Genomic DNA, 23900 nt, shown 5'->3' on the forward strand with positions numbered 1-23900 from the left:
GCACATGACCATGTATGCCCATCTGTGCATGACACACACCTCTCTCCAGGGCGACGAGGAACTCGCGGTTGCGCTGCAGCTCCCTCATGAACTCCTCGTTCTGGAGGAACAGAGCGATGCGTTCATCATCCAGGTACTGTTTCAGTTTACGCTCCTGCTCCGTGCCTACCCCTGCCATGCCCCCGGGAACGCCTGGCCCTCCAGGTGCCCCTAGGGCTCCACCAGTCCCTGGCTTGGAGACACCTCCCTGGGTTGTCTGCTGGGCAATGGAGGACAGAGAGGAGGAGGAAGAAGGCTGGGACAGACTGCTCTGTGAGCCCTAGAGGAGGAGAGATGGAGAAAGAGAGTTTGAATTTAGTTGCTATTGATTTCTGTAAGCAGGATGTCGCCCTGCTGTTAATGATAATGTCATACTGCCAATGTATTTTTTGTGTGTGGTTTTCTTTACATCCACTGTGTACCTGTATACTTTCTAGTTGCTGTGGCAGGATCCGCAGGAAATCATCTGGCAGGTTGCCAAGCAACGGTGGATTCCAGTTCCTGTAGCTGCGGACCTGCCGGTGACCTGGAGGGAGCTGGGCCTCAAACCTAGGTCAGACAAGGGTCAAAAGGTTAGGGTCAGACTAGAGAGAGATTCATATGCCATGTCACACTAGAACTAAACTAAATGCACACATCATACATTGTGTACTGATGCTGTGAAAAGTAAGCAATGCATGAAAACACAAATAATAATTAATGTCTGTTTGTCTTCACAATAAAATCCCCTTTGAGCAGCAGTCACCACATTTAACACACCACTTTGTACAGTCCAAAAAGTCAATTACTGTGAATCTCTCAGCTGGTGGTGTGAAGCAAAACAAATGTGGACATGGTCTTGAATCATAAATCATGGACAATAGGGCTTGAAGCAAATTCAATTCCATGGATTTTTGTTATTAACTGGTCCAGTGACACACACACACACACACACACACACACACACACACACACACACACACACACACACACACACACACACACACACACACACACACACACACACACACACACACACACACACACCCTTGAGACAGCATTGCACAGTTCTTAAAATGGCCACCAGGTGGAACCTTGACTAACTATAACAGCATGTGGTCGGCTGTGCTATCCACAGGCCCGAGCATATAAATTCCAGGGCCCCATAGGACCACTTCCTCTGTTCCTCTGGGCTTTATAGAGTACAGGCTAGAGGATTGCATGCAAACAAAAGGTCCTGTCGGGATTTTTAAAACATGCATCCTTCCTTCCTTCCTCCCTTTCATAAAGTAATCAGTGTTCATGTTCCAGATGCACATATTCTATACAGGATTAAAGAATTACCATAGACAGATGACTGATAGGTTAAACTCTTCTCTGGTTATTTTGTAGATCTGTTGAACTGTATAGTACAGAGGAGGCTGGTGGGAGCATGTATAGGGAGCATATATAGGAGGAAGGGCTCATTGTAATGGCTGGAATGGAATAAATGGAATGGTACCAAACATGTCAAACACATGGAAACAATGTGTTTGACTCCATTCTTTCCATTCCAGCCATGACAATGATCCTGTTCACCTATAGCTCTTCCCACCAGCCTCCTCTGATAGTATGACAATTTACCTGGGTGGAGGAGTGGGCGGGGCCTCGGGGTACTTCCTGTCGTAGATGTGCATGTCATAAGTGGGCGGTGAGTAGACGGGGGGAGGTTCCTCGTCGGAACTGTCCGGTTCTAACGTCCTCTCCAGAATCTGGCCCGGGGAATGGAGGAGACCAAGAGAAAGAGAGAATATGTCCTTGGTCAATAACGTTAATACACGTTTACCCATTCAAATCAGTCATGTCAGTAAGATAAATTATTTCAGTTTTATGAGAGAAGCTGGTTGCGGGGGTTAGTGTCTGGTAAGGTAACTGGAGCACACAAAACAGCACTACTTTACTATTTATAATGTAGTGAGACGACATGGGTTGCAGTTCCTTATTTTTTATGTGTGGTACTGATACACAATGTATTATTTATTATTGACTAAAACCTAGACTACAACAAGAACAGGAGGGGAGAGAGAGACGAATTCCGTCTGGCCCCGCGACCTTGCCAATGTTAACCTGTTTAAAAAGGTCACAATTGGCCCAGCGTCGTCTGGCCAAACCCTCCCCTAACCCGGACGATGCTGTGCCAATTGTGCGCCGCCCTATGGGACTCCCGATCCCGTCTGCAGTGACGCCTCTAGCACTGCGATGCCTCAGACCGCTGCGCCACTCGGGAAACCCGTGTGAGTAAGACCTTTAAACAGGTTAACATTCGCAAGGTTGCTGGGCCAGACAGAATAACAGGAAGCGTACTCGGAGCATGCACTGACCAGCTGGCAAGGGTCTTCACTACGGCATCTCAAGATGGACAAACAGTACTATTGCCGCTTTTTTCTAGTTTAAGCAAAGATATTTTAAGGGCTTACGCGAGCAAACTTGTTCGGTTCGCCTAGCAAAACATGTGGAAGCCTTGACCTGCACTAACTGACCTCTGGTGGGATGCTATCATCGGAGTCAGAGCTGTCATCTGATCCCTCGCCGTCGATGCTCATCTGGAGGAGCTGGTCGATGGTGGCGTCCACCGCCCCGTTGTTGGAGCGCAGGACGCACTCGATGACCTCGTAATCCATGGTGGGGAACATGATCTTGAAGTCCTCCATGGCCTGGTTGAACTCCAGGCGCCGCACCTGTCGGTTAGGCCGGCTGTTGTTGAGCTCTCCTGGGGTAGAACCACCACCACCTCCCCCTCCACCGGAGCCTCCATTATTGTTGCTTCGCCTGAACAGGCTGGTCATCCTGCTGCCTTGACTGGTGCTACCACCTATGGGTCAGGAGGGCACCTTGACACTCACCCCGTACCCTCACTCCTCTTTCTCACCCTCTTTCAATCTGCTCCCGTCTGATTGTGTTTCTCCTGACTCACCGTCTCATCATACCACCGCATGGATGGCAGTCCTCTGAATGGAGCAGGAGAGTCCAATGCTCTTTCTTTTTCTCAGCTTGTTATTCAGCTGCATCCAACACGCCTGGCTGTAGCGAAGAGGGTCCTTAGTTTGTGTCCACTCCTCCGTCCCGTCACAAGTTTCTGGTACGGGGACCGGAATCTCTGGTCCAAAACAGTCAATGCCTGAGAGGGAGATAAGGAGGGAGATTAGCAAAAGTTAACATATCTGTAATACGCACAGTTGATTTTTCCTTTAACAAGCACCTAGGCTCTACACAGAAGCAAACACCTAGGCTCTACTGAGAATAAATCACTTAGGCTCTACTGGGAATAAATCACCTAGGCTCTACACAGAAGCAAACACCTAGGCTCTACTGGGAATAAATCACCTAGGCTCTACTGGGAATAAATCACCGAGGCTCTACTGGGAATAAATCACATAGGCTCTACTGGGAATAAATCACCTAGGCTCTACTGGGAATAAATCACCTAGGCTCTACTGGGAATAAATCACCTAGGCTCTACACAGAAGCAAACACCTAGGCTCTACACGGGAATAAATCACCTAGGCTCTACTGGGAATAAATCACCTAGGCTCTACTGGGAATAAATCACCTAGGCTCTACTGGCAATAAATCACCTAGGCTCTACTGGGAATAAATCACCTAGGCTCTACTGGGAATAAATCACCGAGGCTCTACTGGGAATAAATCACCGAGGCTCTACTGGGAATAAATCACCTAGGCTCTACTGGGAATAAATCACCTAGGCTCTACTGGGAATAAATCACCTAGGCTCTACACAGAAGCAAACACCTAGGCTCTACACGGGAATAAATCACCTAGGCTCTACTGGGAATAAATCACCTAGGCTCTACTGGGAATAAATCACCTAGGCTCTACTGGGAATAAATCACCTAGGCTCTACTGGGAATAAATCACCTAGGCTCTACTGGGAATAAATCACCTAGGCTCTACTGGGAATAAATCACCTAGGCTCTACTGGGAATAAATCACCTAGGCTCTACACAGAAGCAAACACCTGGGCTCTACTGAGAATAAATCAGCTAGGCTCTACACAGAAGCAAACACCTAGGCTCCACTGGGAATAAATCACCTAGGCTCTACACGGGAATAAATCACCTAGGCTCTACACAGAAGCAAACACCTAGACTCTACTGGGAATAAATCACCTAGGCTCTACTGGGAATAAATCACCTAGGCTCTACACAGAAGCAAACACCTAGGCTCTACACAGAAGCAAACACCTAGGCTCTACACAGAAGCAAACACCTAGGCTCTACACAGAAGCAAACACCTAGGCTCTACACAGAAGCAAACACCTAGGCTCTACTGGGAATAAATCACAGAGGCTCTACTGGGAATAAATCAGAGGCTCTACTGAGAATAAATCACCTAGGCTCTACACAGAAGCAAACACCTAGGCTCTACTGGGAATAAATCACCTAGGCTCTACACAGAAGCAAACACCTAGGCTCTACTGGGAATAAATCCCCTAGGCTCTACTGTGAATAAATCCCCTTGGCTCTACTGGGAATAAATCCCCTAGGCTCTACTGGGAATAAATCACCTAGGCTCTACTGGGAATAAATCACCTAGGCTCTACTGGGAATAAATCACCTAGGCTCTACTGGGAATAAAGCACCTAGCTCAATTGAAATACAATTGGGAAAACTGACATGGTTTGACAAGATTTTACATGGCCTTGTCTGAGATGGTGTCTCAGGGCGAAAGATGGACAGTGTCCCCACTCCACCTTTCTGCTCAACCTTGCCAGGCTCCTGTGTTACCATGGCAACCCAAATAACATCTGTAGACTAAACAGTTGGCATTTGAATGAAAAGGTGAAACTTTACATGCCAGCACTGTAGGGGAATTCCATATTTTGAATCACATTATAGGCCTATATTCCAACTCACCAACAAGACTACAAGGCCAAGATGTACAGTTGCAGAGTGCATCTCTTTCCAGTTTCTTGTAAAACAAAGCCTGTTTCTTAATCTCAGAGCCAAGTTAGTGCCATAGAGGGACAAACGTCCTGCCAACTAGGCCTGAAGGAGGAACCCAAATATTGCCCTACACACGTCCAGTCCAGAGAAAGTAGGATGGATGGCCAAGCTGCTGCTAACAGACGCCCTTAATCCATGGGCCAAGCACCATCCCCACACACACACACACACACACACACACACACAAATCTATACAACAAGCACAAACTGGTGCCCAGCTTAACCCCCAGTTTACCTTGGACGACTTCAGGCCATGGCAAATTAGTCTAATGGGAGTATGAGACCGACTAGACCACTGAGTGACTGACTGAGATGCTGCTCGAATGGCTGGGTAAAGACAGGGAGGGAGTGACAGCTGCAGCAGAAAAATCACCCAGAACCAGCCAGCCACCACAAACCAGGGCAAACACTCGAGAGGAAAATAAAAACAGGCAGCAAGAGCAAAGCAAGGTGGCGTCGGTCAATGCGAATGATTACCCACACAAAGATCTGTGATGAATTTAGCACAGGCTTAGTGGTCCCTTTTTCCCTCTCGGACACAATTGAAGGACCTTGCGAGAATTAAGCCTGGTAGAAACAAAGAGGGGTCAATGTGTCTGGATGACCTTGGAAGCCTCAACAGATGGACTGCTTTTTCATAACCAGCAAACAATACATCATGGATATAAGTGAATGAATTTTAACTGGGGATTCACTTGACATTGACACAAACAGATATCCCTTTCATGGCATTCAAACCACTGAAATCATTTCCATTTAACCCACCACTAAATTGAATGTGTGGACAGTTTTTCAAAAAGGTACAGAAATGTATCAGATGAATATCAAGGAAAAGTCCAAACACTAATGTTTCAGTCATTTCAAAATGTTTTGAGCTTAGACCCATTCTAAAATCAATGTCTCCAACATGACATATCATGCAACACACCAGTCTGTGACCTATTGACCTCCTGACTGGCCATCTGCCACCAGTCTGACTTCTCTCTGGATGTTGAGCATTGGCTGACATGCACTCCAAGGTCTGTCATGCTTGATGGAGCTTCCAAAAATGCACCATTCCACAACTGTTAGCCTGGTTTAGCATACATTCAGTTCCAGACCTTCTGCCGGATTCTCAAGAGGCCAGGGGTGTCGTTTTGCCCAGGGGGGGGGGTTGCAATCGGTCTTCAACGAGGTCCATTGGGCTGCACTGAAAACTGGTTCGATTTCCTTGCCGTCAAAATGTGCAATAAATAGTCCTCCATATATTGTTTTGCTCCCTGACTGTTGAGCTTTCATTTAGGTAATTATTAGCGAACTGGACACAGTCAACAAACTTTTCATTATCATTTCTACACAGTTTCAATTTGGTTTTAATCATTCTAAAGTATGTTGACTTTTTTTTGACACCCCTAGGCTGGCGTAATGTTAAATTGAAAACTTGAGTAGGCCTAGTTTCATGCCAGCTGTAGTTTCGTGCCAGCTGTAGTTTCATGCCAGCTGTAGTTTCATGCCAGCTGTAGTTTCATGCCAGTTGTAATGGGAGCTCACACCTAGGCTCCACGTTAACATGGGTTCTACGTACTCTGACATCTGGTTGGCGCCTGCAGTTGAACTTGATACATATTTACATTGCTAGTTCTAAAAGTTTATGCTACGTAGAGTAAACATTAGAATAGGAAACATAAGATCCTTTACCTTCTGGTTACCTCTCCACAGCTGAAACAGAGAGCAGAGTTTACAGAATCCCTGACTAGGACTATAGCCAGGAGTCGTCTCTGAGTGCCTGGATTTTCCTCATCCTGGTTTCCATTACAAGAAAGAGGCCATGGAGGGAGAGAAAAAAACAGAATTCCAAAAATGTAAGAGTCCTCTGTGAGGAACTGGAGTGTCCTTTCGATGCCCTAGCTAATAGTTATCACTACTCTCCCCCTCTGCTCTGTCACTGTAGTGCTGGGAAGAGAAATCACTGGCTGCAATGGGGGAACAATGCATCCAGTGCCAGCCCAACCCACATGGCAGTGCCAGGCCCCATCCAGCAGCAGCACAGCCAGAGTCTGCAACTTCACCCCCTCTATGCACTACCTCCCCTCTCACCCCCACTTCACCCTCCTCTCTGCACTGCTCTCACCCCTCTCTGCACTGACCCCACCCCTCTCCCCCCAAATCACCCTCCTCTATGCACCGCCCCCACCCCTCTCCCCCCACGTCGCCCTCCTCTATGCACCACCCCCACCCCTCTCCCCCCAAATCACCCTCCTCTATGCACCGCCCCCACCCCTCTCCCCCCACGTCGCCCTCCTCTATGCACCGCCCCCACCCCTCTCCCCCCAAATCGCTCTCCTCTGCACCACCCACACGTCGCCCTTCTCTCACTTCGCCCTCCTCTCTGCACCGCCCCCACTTCGCCCTCCTCTCTGCACCGCCCCCACCCCTCTCCCCTCCCACTTCGCCCTCCTCTCTGCCCTGCCCCGACCCCTCTCCCTCCTCTCTGCCCCACCCCTCTCCCCTCGCACTTCGCCCTCCTCTCTGCTCCGCCCCCACCCCTCGCCCTCCTCTCTGCCCCACCCCCACCCCTCTCCCCTCGCACTTCGCCCTCCTCTCTGCTCCGCCCCCACCCCTCGCCCTCCTCTCTGCCCCACCCCCACCCCTCTCCCCTCGCCCTCCTCTCTGCCCCGCCCCTCTCCCCTCGCACTTCGCCCTCCTCTCTGCCCCGCCCCCACCCCTCTCCCCTCGCACTTCGCCCTCCTCTCTGCCCCGCCCCACCCCTCTCCCCCCAACTTCACCCTCTTCTCTTTTACATGAAGACTGGCTCTGATGTAAACAGGGCCATCTTGCCTTGTGTGTGTGCGTGTGTGAGAAAGTGTGAGTGATTGAGACAGCGGGTCTTCTCACAGTTGTGGAAACATTGCTGTAAAGTGGATTATCTCTAGGACGGCACCCATCTCAAAAGGCATTGTTCAAGAGGCCTATTGAAATCAGGGCTGCACATGACTGTTTACTACTAGTGTACTGTGCCTCCTCTCTGCAGCAGACAGTCTGAGGGAAGGCAGGTCATTTTCATGTAACAGGACCCATGAGCACCAACATGTAACAGGACCCATGAGCACCAACATGTAACAGGACCCATGAGCACCAACATGTAAAGCCCTCATTTGCCACTCACAAACTTATTCCAGGATCTGCCTGCCAGCTGGAAATCTTTGCCAGTGTGTGCGTGCGTGTAAGTTACCTGCCCCTCCCCCTCAGAAGCATAGGTTACAGTAGCTTTCTGACGACGTTACAAGCGTGATTCAGAAATTAGGGAGAGAGGTGTTTAATTAGAGAAGAATGGAGCAAGTTTTTTAATGCTAGTTAAGGATACTGTAGTTATGTTTCACATTGGATTTATCAACTACAAAAAGTTGAGACCGTTTTTAATTATAGTGCTGCTCTGCACACACAAGCTTGTTAGCTTGCTAGCTAGCTAACGTTTTCTCTGGTCCAATGTTAAGACAACTCTTGGAAGACATTCAAAGGTCCTCCATAGAAGCCACTCCTCCATAAGTATAATTCTGTCGGCCTAAATCAGATAATACAGTTGAAGTCGGAACTTTACATACACTTTAGGTTGGAGCCATTAAAACTTGTTTTTCAACCACTCCACACATTTTTTGTTAACAAACTATAGTTTTGGCAAGTCGGTTAGGACATCTACTTTGTGCATGACACAAGTCATTTTTCCAACAATTGTTTACAGAAAGATTATTTCACTGTATCACAATTCCAGTGAGAAGTTTACATACACTAAGTTGACTGTGCCTTTAAACAGATTGGACATTTTCAGAAAAAGATGTCATGGCTTTAGAAGCTTCTGGTAGGCTAATTGACATAATTTTAGTCAATTGGAGGTGTACCTGTGGATGTATTTCAAAGCCTACCTTCAAACTCAGTGCCTCTTTGCTTGACATCATGGAAAAATCTAAAGGAATCAACCAAGACCTCAGAAAAAAAATTGTAGACCTCCATAAGTCTGGTTCATCCTTGGGAGCAATTTCCAAACGCCTGAAGGTACCACGTTCATCTGTACAAACATTAGTATGCAAGTATAAACACCATGGGACCACACAGCCATCATACCGCTCAGGAAGGAGACACGTTCTGTCTCCAAGAGACGAACGTACTTTGGTGCGAAAAGTGCAAATCAAACCCAGAACAAAAGCAAAGGACCTTGTGAAGATGCTGGAGGAAACAGGTACAAAAGTATCTATATCCACAGTAAAAGGAGTCCTATATCGACGTAACCCGAAAGGCCACTCAGCAAGGAAGAAGCCACTGCTCCAAAACCGCCATAAAAAAAGCCAGACTACGGTTTACAACTGCACATGGGGACAAAGATCGTACTTTTTGGAGAAACGTCCTCCGGTCTGATGAAACAAAAATAGAACTGTTTGGCATAATGACCATCGTTATGTTTGGAGGAAAAAGGGGGAGGCATGCAAGCCGAAGAACATCATCCCAACCGTGAAGCACGGGGGTAGCAGCATCATGTTGTGGGGGTGCTTTGCTGCAGGAGGGACTGGTGCACTTCACAAAATAGATGGCATCATGAGGGTGGAAAATTATGTGGATAATATATTGAAGAAACATCTCAAGACATCAGTCAAGAAGTTAAAGCTTGGTCGCAAATGGGTCTTCCAAATGGACAATGACCCATAGCATACTTCCAAAGTTGTGGCAAAATGGCTTAAGGACAACAAAGTCAAGGTATTGGAGTGGCCATTACAAAGCCCTGACGTCAAACCTATAGAACATTTGTGAGCAGAACTGAAAAAGCGTGTGCAAGCAAGGAGGTCTGAAAACCTGACTCAGTTACACCAGCTCTGTCAGGAGGAATGGGCCAAAATTCACCCAACTTATTGTGGGAAGCTTGTGGAAGGCTACCCGAAACATTTGACCCAAGTTAAAGAATTTAAAGGCAATGCTACCAAATACTAGTGTATGTAAACTTCTGACTATTTGACTATTATTCTGACATTTCACATTCTTAAAATAAAGTGATGATCCTAACTGACCTAAGACAGGGAATTTTTAATATGATTAAATGTCAGGAATTGTGAACAACTGAGTTTAAATGTATTTGGCTAAGGTGTATGTAAACTTCCAACTTCAACTGTACATGTCATAACAAGATGCCCAGCTCTTCAAGCCAAGCTTCCTCAATTCTCTCTCTCGCTCTCTCCCAAACCAGCTAAACCTCAGTTGCATCTCGCACCCTGAACTGGTCTGTCCATAGCGACAAGCAGCACAGTGTGTGTGTGTTTGTCTTTCATTATGATTAAACCATGCCCTTACGGCAAAATACAATTTACCCTTAACGACTTTCTTATACAGATTAAATACTTTACCCACTCCACAGCAAGCTGCTTGAAAAAAAGGTTTAAAAAGGATCAGAAAACAAACCTGTACTTTTTTGCAGTTCCAACCAGTTTAGAACTTTATTTGTGTGGTCGGAACAGTGAAATGGAACTTATAAAATAAATGGTTCTGTTCAGAACTTAACGATTGAACCTAAATTATTTTCCAAACTCCTGATAGGTGTATATCAAATTGAGTCAAATGAAAACTAAGAGTCTATATATGTTTGAGAAATTAAGGCATTCGGAAAGTATTCAGACCCCTTGACTTTTTCATATTTTGTTACGTTACTCTAAAATTGATAAAAAATATTTTTTCCCTCATCAATCTAAACACAATACCCCATAATGACAAAGCAAAAACAGGTTAACAATTTTAGCAAATTTATATAAAATGTATAAAGTATTCAGACCTTTAAATCAGTACTTTGTTGAAGCACCTTTGTCATAGATTACAGCCTCGTGTATGACGCTACAAGCTTGGCACACCTGTACCTTGGGAGTTTCTCCCATTCTTCTCAAGCTCTGTCAGGTTGGATCTGGGGATGTCGCTGCACAGCTATTTTCAGGTCTCTCCAGAGATGCTCAATCAGGTACAAGTCCGGGCTCTGGCTGGGCCACTCAAGGACATTCAGAGACTTGTCCCAAAGCCACTCCTGTGTTGTCGTGGCTGTGTGCTTAGTGTCATTGTCCTGTTGGAAGGTGAACCTTTGCCCCAGTCGGAGGTCTTGAGTGCTCTGCAGCAGGTTTTCATCAAGGATCTCTCTGTACTTTGCTCCGTTCATATTTCTCTTGATCCTGACTAGTCTCCCAGTCCCTGCAGCTGAAAAACATCCCCACACCATGAGGCTGCCACCACCATGCTTCACCATAGGGATGGTGCCAGGGCTCCTCCAGACGTGACTCTTTGCATTCAGGCCAAAGAGTTCAATCTTGGTTTCATCAGACCACAGAATCTTGTTTCTCATGGTGTGAGAGTCCTTTGGGTACCTTTTCGCAAACTCCAAGCGGGCTGTCATTGTCACAGTATCCACAGAAAATGGTGCCCCTCCTCGGCCGGGCGGCGCTCGGCGGTCGTCGTCGCCGGTCTACTAGATCGGTGGCAGCTATGTTCTGTGTTCATTGTGTTTTGTCTGTTTAAGTCCGCACCTGTTTCCGTTTCTGTAATTAGTAGGGGGGGGTATTTAGTTTGTTCCTTGTGGTTTGTGTTTTGTGCGGGATTGTTTATTCGTCAGCGAGCAGGTCTGTGAACGTTTTGTGTTTTTTGCACATTTTTCCCCAGCGGATTCTCGCTAGAGGAATGTTACATTTGCCGGGCTGCGCCCCGTGCGTATCTTTGTTTTCTCGGGGTTAACTGTGTTCCCGTGTGGTCTCTGGGCACACCCTATGCCCTTTTGTTACGCCGAGTGGTTTTATCGGTGAAATAAATATACCTTTCTACGGCACAACTGAACTACGTCTCCTGCGTTTGACTCTGCCTTTTCCTCCTGCCTTACGGAATCTTGACAGTCATGTGCCTTTTGCTGAGGAGTGGCTTTTGTCTGGCCACTCTACGATAAAGGCCTGATTGGTGGCGTGCTGCAGAGATGGTTGTCCTTCTGGAAGGTTCTCCTAACTCTAGAGCTCTGTCAGAGTAACCATCGGATTCTTGGTCACCTCCCTGACCAAGGCCCTTCTCCCCCGATTGCTCAGTTTGGCCAGGCGGCCAGCTCTAGGAAGAGTCTTGGTGGGTCCAAACTTCTTCCATTTAAGAATGATGGAGACCACTGTGTTCTTGGGGACCTTCAATGCTGCAGACATTTTTTTGGTACCCTTCCCCAGATCTGTGCCTCAACACAATCCTGTCTTGGAGCTCTACAGACAATTCCTTCGACCTCATGGCTTGGTTTTTCCTCTGACATGCACTATCAACTGTGTGACCTTATATAGACAGGTGTGTGCATTTCCAAATCATGTCCAATCAATTGAATTTACTACAGGTGGACTCCAGTCAAGTTGTAGAAACATCAAGGATGATCAACGGAAACAGGATGCACCTGAGCTCAATTTCAAGTCTCATAGCAAAAGGTGTGAATACTCATGTAAATAAAATACCTGTTTTTAATAAATTAACCAACATTTCTAAAAACCTTTTTCCGCTTTGTCATTATGGGGTATTGTGTGTAGATTGATGAGGAAAATGTTTTATTTATCAATTTTAAAATAAGGCTGTAACGTAACAAAAAGTGGAAAAAGTCAAGGGATCTGAATACTTTGCGAATGTACTGTGTACTTTTTTCAAAAAAAATCTACACTAAAAATTAAGAATAAGCAAAGGCTTTGATTTCTGGTCTGGAAAGGGGTCTTAGAAAACATCTACAAGAAAAAGTCTTAAAAATGTACCAGAATACATTAAAAACACAATAACGTTGAAGTAAAGATCCCTGCCAACTAATATCAACACATATTTCTTTTTTGAGAAATGTTTACTTTCTGTAAGTTTAAGAAATATTGCCTTGTAATTCTGTTACCAAAAACCAACATCTTTAAGATATGTTCTAACTTCTCATGAGGGAGAGGGAGGATAATGAAAGTTCACAGAAGTAACAAGTAAAGGTAGACCTATCAATTAGTGTTTTTACTGATATCAATTGTGTTTGTGAATTAAGTAATTAAAACTAGAAATTCCGTTACCAAATCGGTAACAGAATTTCCCCAGAATTGGTAATGGAATTTCTGCAATTTAATTGGCTACAATGGAAAATCATAGTAGTTACATATCACAAAAAAAGTTTGGTTGGCATGCATTTTAAGTGAAAAATCTGAGCATTAGCACAATTGCGTTTCCGTGGAATTGCCTGGTAGGCAAGTGTGTGTGTGAAAAGTGTGACCAGGGCGCAGTGGCAGCCATGGGAAATCACTTTCATGCTCCAGCTCTGGGATCAGGAGAGCGAGACAGACTCTATGGGTGCATCTCAACAGTCTTAAGTAGGCTGCTCATCCTACTGATTACACATCTGCTCAGATTAAGGAAAGGAGATGAGGACAATATTGAAATGCACCCCATCCTGGGCCTCTGAGGATATTGGCAGTGACCGTCTGAGCCGTGAGCTGGGGCCCAATGTTTATGGACATCCTCTCTATACAGGCCAGGAGATAACCTAACTCTGCTAGGTCTTCATGTTGATTTGTGGAGCAATAAACTCTACGTACACCGCAGTGGGCTTCTTTGAACTTCCATTTCATCTGGCCTGTAAAGCACCCTCCCAACAGTACCTCGCTCAGGGCATACAGCCAGTAAACACATACTGCACTACAGTCTCTCTCTATGGACCTTCCCAGCATAAACCTTGAGTCACTGAAGTGAGTCCAACTCTCATAAGTGTGTGGGACTGTTAGGTGTGAATATGTATGTGCCAGAAACAAGCAACCGAGGAGTGGCGAGAAAGAAAAAAAGGGGCCACTTTCACATCTAGGAGTGACCTGGAAAATCTCTTCATACCTTCTTACTACTGACATTGTTTGCTTAATTAATTGGAATCCAAATGAATTGGAAAGTGGTTGACTTTGACCTATATCATCCATCAACTCTTTTGACCTATAGATATCGATGGGAGATGTCAGCGATAATGCCAGTTAAGCAGAGAGAATTTAAGTGGGTTTCCTGCCCATAGTTGTTTCTACCATGTTACCCTCTGTGCAGCATGTGTGCTCTGGTCTTGGCTGTTGAGGTCACATTCGACCATACAGAGTTGACTTCCTGCTTTGCGCTGCTGAAAGGGCGAGTCACTGTCCAATAAGCAGCTTGGAAACACTTGGTTCCCTTGGTAAGGACATCACTGGCCAGCAAGGAAACAGGATGTCAGACAATATGATAAACACCCTCTCATGCCTTCACATCATCATGCCAGCAATATTATAGTTATTCCTTATGACTACTAACCGCTAGGATATCATGAGGGATGAATACAGAGACTCAATCCTTCCACTTTCCAATAAAAAATGCTGATTTAGGTGATAATATTATAAAGTTCTGCAGCTGGTCCATCTCTGTGCTATAAAAATACATGTAGAAAAACTGTTTGTCAGCATTACGGGACCAAAAACCTGTAAACACTTCCCTATCGAAAGACCATATCATAGCTTCCTTCTTTCGGGCTCAACATCCCTATTTTTGTACCAGCAGCCCAAGATTATGCAAACTTGCATATTTTTTTGGTAGAAAGTTCATTATGTATATAAAAGGTATGAAGCGTGTGCGTCTCAGCACAGAACCCAGGCCCAGCCCTGGACTCCTCTCTGCCTCACACACAGACCTCTTCACATCAACGAGACCATATTCATCTGCACCCAAGAACCTGCTATATTTAGCATGGGATCCGTTGCTCTTTGTCCTCCTCGGCCTGTTTGTGCGGTTGTGGTTGTCTCCCAACACACAGTGAACAAAAGGAAGCAGCAGCACTGCCCTGGTCAACATAGCTGGGCTTACCTTCAATCTATCATATTCACTGTGCTAGAGCAGGTAAGAAGAAAAAAGACATTACCCTACGATAGAGTACTAGGAAGTCACCATCTGATGGATTACACTCATCTAAAGTAATTATGTGGAGCAACAGACTCTGAATGACTAAATGCAGCCAGCAATGCACTTTGATGCTGAAGCCCTTTAAGCAGGCCTACATTAACACAGTCAAGCATGAATTAATCTGCTTTCAATAGGTAGGAACACGATGACAACAGAAAAATAAACTCAGCAAAAAAAGAAATGTCCTCTCACTGTCAACTGCATTTATTTTCAGCAAACTTAACAGGTGTAAATATTTGTATGAACATAAGATTCAACAACTGAGACATAAACTGAACAAGTTCCACAGACATGTGTCTAACAGAAATGTAATAATGTGTCCCTGAACAAAGGGGGGTCAAAATCAAAAGTAACAGCCAGTATTTGGTGTGGCCACCAGCTGCATTAAGTACTGCAGTGCATCTCCTCCTCATGGACTGCACCAGATTTGCCAGTTCTTGCTGTGAGATGTTACCCCACTCTTCCACCAAGGCACCTACAAGTTCCCGGACATTTCTGGGGGGAATGGCCCTAGCCCTCACCCTCCGATCCAACAGGTCCCAGACGTGCTCAATGGGATTGAGATCCGGGCTCTTCACTGGCCATGGCAGAACACTGACATTCCGGTCTTGCAGGAAATCACGCACAGAACGAGCAGTATGGCTGGTGGCATTGTCATGCTGGAGGGTCATGTCAGGATGAGCCTGCAGGAAGGGTACCACATGAGGGAGGAGGATGTCTTCCCTGTAACGCACAGCGTTGAGATTGCCTGCAATGACAACAAGCTCAGTCTGATGATACCGTGACACACCGCCCCAGACCATGACGGACCCTCCACCTCCAAATTGATCCCGCTCCAGAGTACAGGCCTCGGTGTAACGCTCATTCCTTCAACGATAAACGTGAATCCGACCATCACCCCTGGTGAGACAAAACCACGCCTCGTCAGTCAAGAGCACTTTTGCCAGTCCTGTCTGGTCCAGCGACGGTGGGTGTGTGCCCATAGGCGACATTGTTGCCTGTGATGTCTGGTGAGGACCTGCCTTACAACAGGCCTACAAGCCCTCAGTCCAGCCTCTCTCAGCCTATTGCGGACAGTCTGAGCACTGATGGAGGGATTGTGCGTTCCTGGTGTAACTTGGGCAGTTGTTGTTGCCATCCTGTGTCTGTCCCGCAGGCGTGATGTTCAGACGTACCAATCCTGTGCAGGTGTTGTTACATGTGGTCTGCCACTGTGAGGACGATCAGCTGTCCGTCCTGTCTCCCTGTAGCGCCGTCTTAGGTGTCTCACAGTACGGACATTGCAATTTATTTCCCTGGCCACATCTGCAGTCCTCATGCCTCCTTGCAGCATGCTTAAGGCACGTTCACGCAGATGAGCAGGGACCCTGGGCATCTTTCTTTTGGTCTTTTCAGAGTCAGTAGAAAGTCCTCTTTAGCGTCCTAAGTTTTCATAACGGTGACCTTAATTGCCTACCGTCTGTAAGCTGTTACCGTCTTAGCGACCGTTCCACAGGTGCATGTTCATTAATGTTCAGGTTGCAAGATTGAGGTTGCAAGATCGAATCCCCGAGCTGACAAGATAAAAATCTGTCGTTCTGCCCCTGAACAAGGCAGTTAACCCACTGTTCCTAGGCCGTCATTGAAAATAAGAATTTGTTCTTAACTGACTTGCCTAGCTAAATAAAGGTAAAATAAATAAAATTGTTTATGGTTCATTGAACAAGCATGGGAAACAGTATTTAAACCCTTTACAATGAAGATCTGTGAAGTTATTTGGATTACGAATTATCTTTGAAAGACAGGGTCCTGAAAAAGGGACGTTTCTTCTTTTGCTGAGTTTAGATTTTAAAAAAATGACAAAATGCATCTCCTCTCTAAGTAGTGGAGAACAGATCTAATTACAAGGGTTACAGTGTTTTCAGATGGTAGGCTCCATCTCCCAACACAATTACGAGTCCCAGGCTCGTCTGTCCCCATGACAACCAGGCCCCAGCATTCCATCTGGGGCCATCATACTGTAGGTGGGATTCTAATCTCCTGTGTTGACCACCGCTGCTAGACTATTTAGGGCCAGAAAGCTCCACTTATACTGCGTCTCCAATTTACAGGTGAAAAATCAAATTTCAGCTATGATAAATACACACTCTATAAGTGGCACAAGTGGCAGTTGAACAAGAATGAAATTAGATTATTTTTGGATTAGGCCTCATAGTAAGTCTCTGATCATCTCTGTAGACAAACTGTACTGTAGTCCCTTACTAAATCCCCCACGGAAATGGTAAGTCTGTCCGTGTCAATACTCTATAGGCCTACAGCTTCACAGACACGTGAGTGAAAGGCCATTGAGTCTTGGCTAAGCTAACTAGATATAGATATCTCTCAACAGCAATTAGACCCGCAAAAGCAAGCAATGACAGATCAATGCATCTTTTAGATTGAAGTAAACAGCAAAAAGGCCTAAACTATACATTACATAAAAATACATCTGCCAAACAACCAGTAGACTTACTTGAGGGAAAACCAATGAATGAATAATTCTGCCATGGCGGCCCGGGCCATAAAGGTTGTAGCTTACCATTTAGATGAGTTGCAGCCTCCTCCATGCGGTGTTGAATCTCATGCGAAGTTTGATTCCATTCTCCTTCCTGGTGAAATGTATTTGTCAGGTCCCTTTCAAATACCAGCTGGACAAGCTTGGCTTTTCGTTGATGTAACATGCTGAGTCTGTGTTCACTGCTATACGTTCTTCAGAGGTGAGAAGGAATTTTCTCACATTGCTGTAGATGTCCAAAATGTGAATATAAATCCCTGTTTCAGTGCCAACAGCACAGATGGCAATGCTGACAAAGGCCCGCCGTATCTTTAAAGAACACTGAGTGAGGTCCATATGTTGTTGCTAGCTGTGGTTGCGATTTCACTTTGTTTCTTGCAAACTCTGCTTCCCCGGTTTAGTTTTGGTTAGAGCCAACAGGCCGTCAGATGCTAATGGCTTGGGTAACAAAGGTGCAGGTGCTTGTTGTGATGTTACCCTCGTGCTGTTGGCGCTAGGTCCTGGCTCTTCTCAAGCTTGTTGGTCAACAGTTAGAATGTAATACCTACCCATTCCCCACGCTAACTGGTCCTAGCCCAGCTTTGCCACCCCGTAGAGCCAGCTCTGGCTAGGGCTGTGACTACCATGGAATTTTGGGTGACGGTTATTGGTCAGCCAAATGACGCGGTCAACGTAAAAAAAAAAAGATCCTCTCCTCCGCTGCTGACTGCAGGGAAGGGGGTGTTGCCTAAGCAACCAAAGACTTGTTTGTTACAACGCCTTGCTTGTTTCAGCAAGGAGCGACAAAGTTCCATCACTTTGTAGAGGCCATGTAACAGCAGAAAAACACATCCTCACGAATGCCCGGCGGTTCCATCTTCGGTCAGCTGATCGTTCCACCCCAAAAATGATTATAATACGTTACGAGGGTTGTTCGATTTTCATGACGGTCTTCATCCATAACCGTCGGTTAGGCTACGCGGTTATATGGTAATTACGCTAGCCCTAGCTACAGCCATGTCACAGGGCAAAAGCTGCACACAGGCACACATACACTGCTCTTTTGAGGATTTAAAAACGTACACGCGGCACGCACACATTCGTTTTTTCTTTCCTGTGTCTAATGAAGAGCAAGCGTTCTCAGATTGTGCACATGATGTGAATTAAAAAAGGGATCATATCCTGCCTGCACGTTGGCTGCAGGCCAAGTAGCACAGCCAGATGTTGCAGCTCTTAAAAACACAATTTTGAAAAGCAGGCTTTGAATCCAGTGCTTGGGCCAGTAGCGTCATCACCGACTCACTCACTAGAGCTGCTTATAAAGAAGCAGAAAATCAATAGTGTGCAATGTTTACTAATATGAGAAGTCTGATTAAAATAGTTAATTGAACATCTGTAGATATTCAAATAGCATGAGGACCACAGGGAATACATCCAGGTGGCCCTCATTATCAAATCTGTCCAAGTCTACGTTTAGTTTGTGTTACCCCCACACAATGAATTCTTACACTGCTACCAGGTTCACATTGGCGCCAGGCCCAGGGGCCCCCAAACTTCCAATAGGGGTGATTCCATGGGACAGGGGGTGGACTCTGTGCCCCTCTGCAAGCAAGACCTCTTCCCATCTCATCTTGTTTTCACAGCTGACAAAAGGAGCCCAAAAGCAACCAGAAAGAGTCTATTTCAACAGAGTCTGGTCCAGACATGATCCCTATCCCCATTAGCACAACAGAGCATCGTGTAGCATTACAATAGGAGCATCCGGCCATGGTCTGACTGTACTGAAGACTAATCCATAAACATAACATTTATTCAGTCATGTGGCTTTGATGTACAAGTAAGTTACAGACCTTTCAGGGTAATCATATTTTCACTGTGATCTTTTATGCACACCAGCCCTGCATTCATCTATTTATCTGGCTATTATGTTTGTAGCATTATAATTTTTCAAGAATTATTTTATATGGCATAGTAGTCTAAATCAAATCTCAGCCATCGCTTAGAAGGGTAAAAGTCATTGCATGTGATGTGTCCAATAAAAACACATAAGGCCTAACTGTCTCCCAGATTATCTGTGTCATTTTTATCTATTGTGAAACCTAATAACATATATTTTGGAAACAATTGGCTTCCATTGATTTGGTAAGACTTTGGTGCCACAGAGAGAGGCCCTCAATCACTGTGAGGAAATGGGAAACAGGACAAATAACAGGAAGTTGTCAGATGAGATAACCCTTCCACAACAGAAGCAGAAGAAAGAGACGCCTTTAGCGGGGTGGGGGCGAGATGCTGTGAGTCAAGAGAAAGGTCATTGCTTAACACTCTGGGACAATCACCAGAGGTCTTGATATGGAATGAAATCAAGTTGTATTGGTCGCGTACACATATTTTGCAGATGTTAACACAAGTGCAGCTCCAACAGTGCAGTAATACCTAACAATACAAACAAATCAAAAACATTTAAATAAAGAAATATCAGAACAAGCAATGCGAGTGCGGAATATAAATATATGTGTACAGTGGCTTGCGAAAGTATTCACCCCCTTGGCATTTTTCCTATTTAGTTGCCTTACAACCTGGAATTAAAATACATTTTTGGGCATTTGTATCATTTGGAGTTACACAACATGCCTACCACTTTGAAGATGCAAAATATTTTTTCTTGTGAAACAAACAAGAAAAGAAAAAAAAAAGAAAAAAAACATTAAACTTGAGCGTGCATAACTATTCACCCCCCCAAAGTCAATACTTTGTAGAGCCACCTTTTGCAGCAATTACAACTGCAAGTCTCTTGGGGTATGTCTCTATAAGCTTGGCACATCTAGCCACTGGGATTTTTGCCCATTCTTCAAGGCAAAACTGCTCCAGCGCCTTCAAGTTGGATGGGTTCCGCTGGGGTACAGCAATCTTTAAATCATACCACAGATTCTCAATTGGATTGATGTCTGGGCCATTCCAAGACATTTAAATGTTTCCCCTTAAACAACTCAAGTGTTGCTTTAGCAGTATGCTTAGGGTCATTGTCCTGCTGGAAGGTGAACCTCCGTCCCAGTCTCAAATCTATGGAAGACTGAAACAGGTTTCCCTCAAGAATTTCCCTGTATTTAGCGTCATCAGTCATTCCTTCAATTCTGACCAGTTTCCCAGTCCCTGACGATGAAAAACATTCCCACAGCATGATGCTGCCACGACCACCATGCTTCACTGTGGAGATGGTGTTCTCGGGGTGATGAGGTGTTGGGTTTGCACCAGACATTGCGTTGTCCTTGATGGCCAAAAAGCTCAATTTTAGACTCATCTAACCAGAGTACCTTCTTCCATATGTTTGGGGAGTCTCCCATATGCCTTTTGGTGAACACCAAACATGTATGCTTATTTTTTTTCTTGAAGCAATGGCTTTTTTCTGGACACTCTTCCGTAAAGCCCAGCTCTGTGGAGTGTATGGCTTAAAGTGGTCCTATGGACAGATACTCCAATCTCCTCTGTGGAGCTTTGCAGCTCCTTCAGGGTTATCTTTGGTCTCTTTGAAGCCTCTCTGATTAATGCCCTCCTTGCCTGGTCCGTGAGTTTTGGTGGGCGGCCCTCTCTTGGCAGGTTTGTTGTGGTGCCATATTCTTTCCATTTTTTAATAATGGATTTAATGGTGCTCCATTAAGTTTCAGATATTTTTTTAGAACCCAACCCTGATCTGTACTTCTCCACAACTTTGTCCCTGACCTGTTTGGAGAGCTCCTTGGTCATCATGGTGCCGCTTGCTTGGTGGTGCCTCTTGCTTTGTGGTGTTGCAGAATCTGGGGCCTTTCAGAACAGGTGTATATATGTGTATATATACACTGAGATCATGTGACAGATCATGTGACACTTAAAGTCCACCTGTGTGCAATCTAACTAATTATGTGACTTTAGAAGGTAATTGGTTGCACCAGATCTTATTTAGGGGTTTCATAGCGAAGGGGGTGAATACATATGCGCGCACCACTTTTCAGTTTTTTATTTTGTAGAATCTTTTGAAACAAGTAACAAAAAAAAAATTACTTCATCAATTTGGACGATTTGTATATGTCCATTACATGAAATCCAAATAAAAATCAATTTAAATTACAGGTTGTAATGCAACAAAATAGGAAAAACACCAAGAGGGATGAATAGTATAGACAGTATGGCAAACTACCAGTCAATACATTATTGAACGAGACATTCACAAGAGACTTCGAGACATCGTCTGTTGGCCTAAATCTCACCCATGCAGGCTGTAACACACAACTCTAAATTCTGTAGAAGTATCAGACAGAAAGGCTCATGATATAGCTCATTGAACACGATTCTAAAGATGGTAGTTTTGTCATTATTCAGAGGACCTAAAAAGAGGTTTACGGAATTAAAAAAGGAAATGTTGCATTCAACAACACTGCATAATTTGCACATTGCTCATGCAGCCCCAGCCGACTACAATATCTTGGCGAAGGGATGACAGAATTGACAGGGAAGAGGAGCCAAGACCAAGTGATAGTGAGATGTGGTGTAATAAATCACACAGTCGGTCATGTCTGGCTCCAACTGCCGCCTCCACACCAGAAGCACAGAGGCTTTTAGCAGCCACAGTCGGCAGTGGGACTTGAGAAATATGGAGTTTTAATGGACAAGGAGAAACCAGAACGGCAAATGCCTTTGGTCACACATTCATTTTGAATGAAGTGCAGTTCCTTTGGAGTTTAACCCCCCCATCAGGCCCCAGTTCTCTTTCCCTACTCGTCTGTGGAATACACTGCTTCTCCATAACTTACATACACACGTTCCATTAACATTTATTGTGATAGGCCAGTTTGTAGACCTAGTCTGTTTATCGAGGGTACAATAATAACGTTGTAATATTTCTTCATTTTGATGTGTATTTTCAGGTACACCGAATGTGCTCTTTCCATGACAGACGGACCAGGTGAATTCAGGGGAAAGCCATGATCCCTCATTGATGTCACTTCAATCAGTGTAGATAAAGGGGAGGAGACAGGTTAAAGAAGGATGTCTTGAGACAATTGACACATGGATTGTGTATGTGTGGCATTTAGAGGGTGAATGGGCAAGACAAAGGATGTAAGTGCCATTGAAAAAGGTATGAGGTGACAGGCACACCGATTTCAGTGTTTCAAGAACTGCAACGCTGGCGGGTTCTTCATGCTCAACAGTTTCCTGTGTATCAAGAATGGTCCACCACCCAAAGGATATCCAGCTACCTTGACACAACTGTTGGAAGCAATGGAGTCAACATGGGCCAGCATCCCTGTGGGACACTTGACACCTTGTAGAGTCCATGCCCTGTCTAATTGAGGCTGTTCTGAGGGCAAACGAGGGTGCAACTCAATATTAGGAAGGTGTTCCTAAGGTTTTGTACATTCGGTGTACTGCACTGTTGGAGCTAGAAACATGTAGCATTTTGCTACACCTGCGATAACATCTGCAAAATGTGTACGCGACCAATATAAATGTATTTGAACAGCAGTGTTGGATTGGTGAATTGTTCCAACTTCTAGGTCATTGAGGTAAAAATCTAAGCGTAAGAAAAGAAGGAAAAAGCGCTGCCTGCCTCCCTGAACCAACTACAGTAATCACTTGTGACCCATAAGCATGGTGGGAGTGGGACAGAAAGTAGAGACAACAGAGCACTGAACCAAAGCCTTGTGACTAATGTGACAGTGGCAACCCATAATCCTTCCTGTTCAATGACCTGGTTCTGGGGAAGGAGGAGGAAGAGTGTGTGAATGAGGGAGGAGAGCAAGCAAGAGGGTGAGATAGAATGTGAGCAAGTGAGTGTGTGCGTGACTGAGTGAGTGGAGGGCACATCGATGTCAGTGGAAGCGTTACTGGAAATGTCAACCCACCCTCTCTCCCTTTTGTCCTCCTCCTCTTCCTGTCTTCCTGGAAGCCTTAAATGTGTGTGCCTGCTGCATCTGTCAGAACACACGTTCTAAAACTAATAATGACAATCATGGTTGTAGCAGGCCCTTTCTGGGCCATCTGTCACGCAGGGGAATAGGGAGTTTTTACCTCCTACTACCCCAGGGAGAGTTCAACGACTCACTGAGATGATTCATAGATCTAATTTCACACAACCCAGGGAAGAATGCGCTTGAGATGCCCTTCAATGAAATGGCAAATAAATGGCTTGTTTATTTTTTTACTGGCAAAGCAGAAAGGAGAGTGATAGTGAAACGTTGGATGTTAATACCATGGTTACAAAGACTAAGTGAAAGATGTCATGACAAAACAGAGAGATTAAATCAATGTAGCGCTAGAGCAGGTAGTGAAAACAGCCCATAGACAGACCATACTAGTCAGTTGGACCCTGCCCAAATCTTTCCTCCCCTTATCCACACAGAACTCTGGGATAGAGGAGAACGTTCCCATGTGGCATCACATGGTCACTGATGAGT

The 23900-nt window shown here is 45.2% G+C and overlaps 1 protein-coding gene across 3 annotated transcripts in view; it reads right to left on the minus strand.

Annotated features, from left to right (window-relative positions):
- Window positions 1-23900, minus strand: part of LOC106613091 (CUE domain-containing protein 1) — a 49118-nt gene that overhangs the window by 12515 nt on the left and 12703 nt on the right. Inside the window, exons 2-6 of one of the 3 annotated variants that reach the window (XM_014215007.3) lie at window positions 2972-3175; window positions 2538-2869; window positions 1642-1769; window positions 462-588; window positions 40-319 (exon numbers count right to left, since the gene is read on the minus strand). In XM_014215007.3, the coding sequence (XP_014070482.1) occupies window positions 40-319; window positions 462-588; window positions 1642-1769; window positions 2538-2843 (841 nt within the window). In that variant the 5' untranslated portion in view covers window positions 2844-2869; window positions 2972-3175. Of the gene's footprint in view, window positions 1-39; window positions 320-461; window positions 589-1641; window positions 1770-2537; window positions 3176-5502; window positions 5595-6698; window positions 6803-23900 lie in introns of those variants that run through there. The other 2 variants (XM_014215006.3, XM_045724685.2) reach the window with 2 other exon arrangements.

The sequence above is a fragment of the Salmo salar genome, chromosome 09 (genome assembly GCF_965601325.2).
Source record: "Salmo salar chromosome 09, fSalSal1, whole genome shotgun sequence".
NCBI classification, from domain to species: Eukaryota; Metazoa; Chordata; class Actinopteri; order Salmoniformes; family Salmonidae; genus Salmo; species Salmo salar.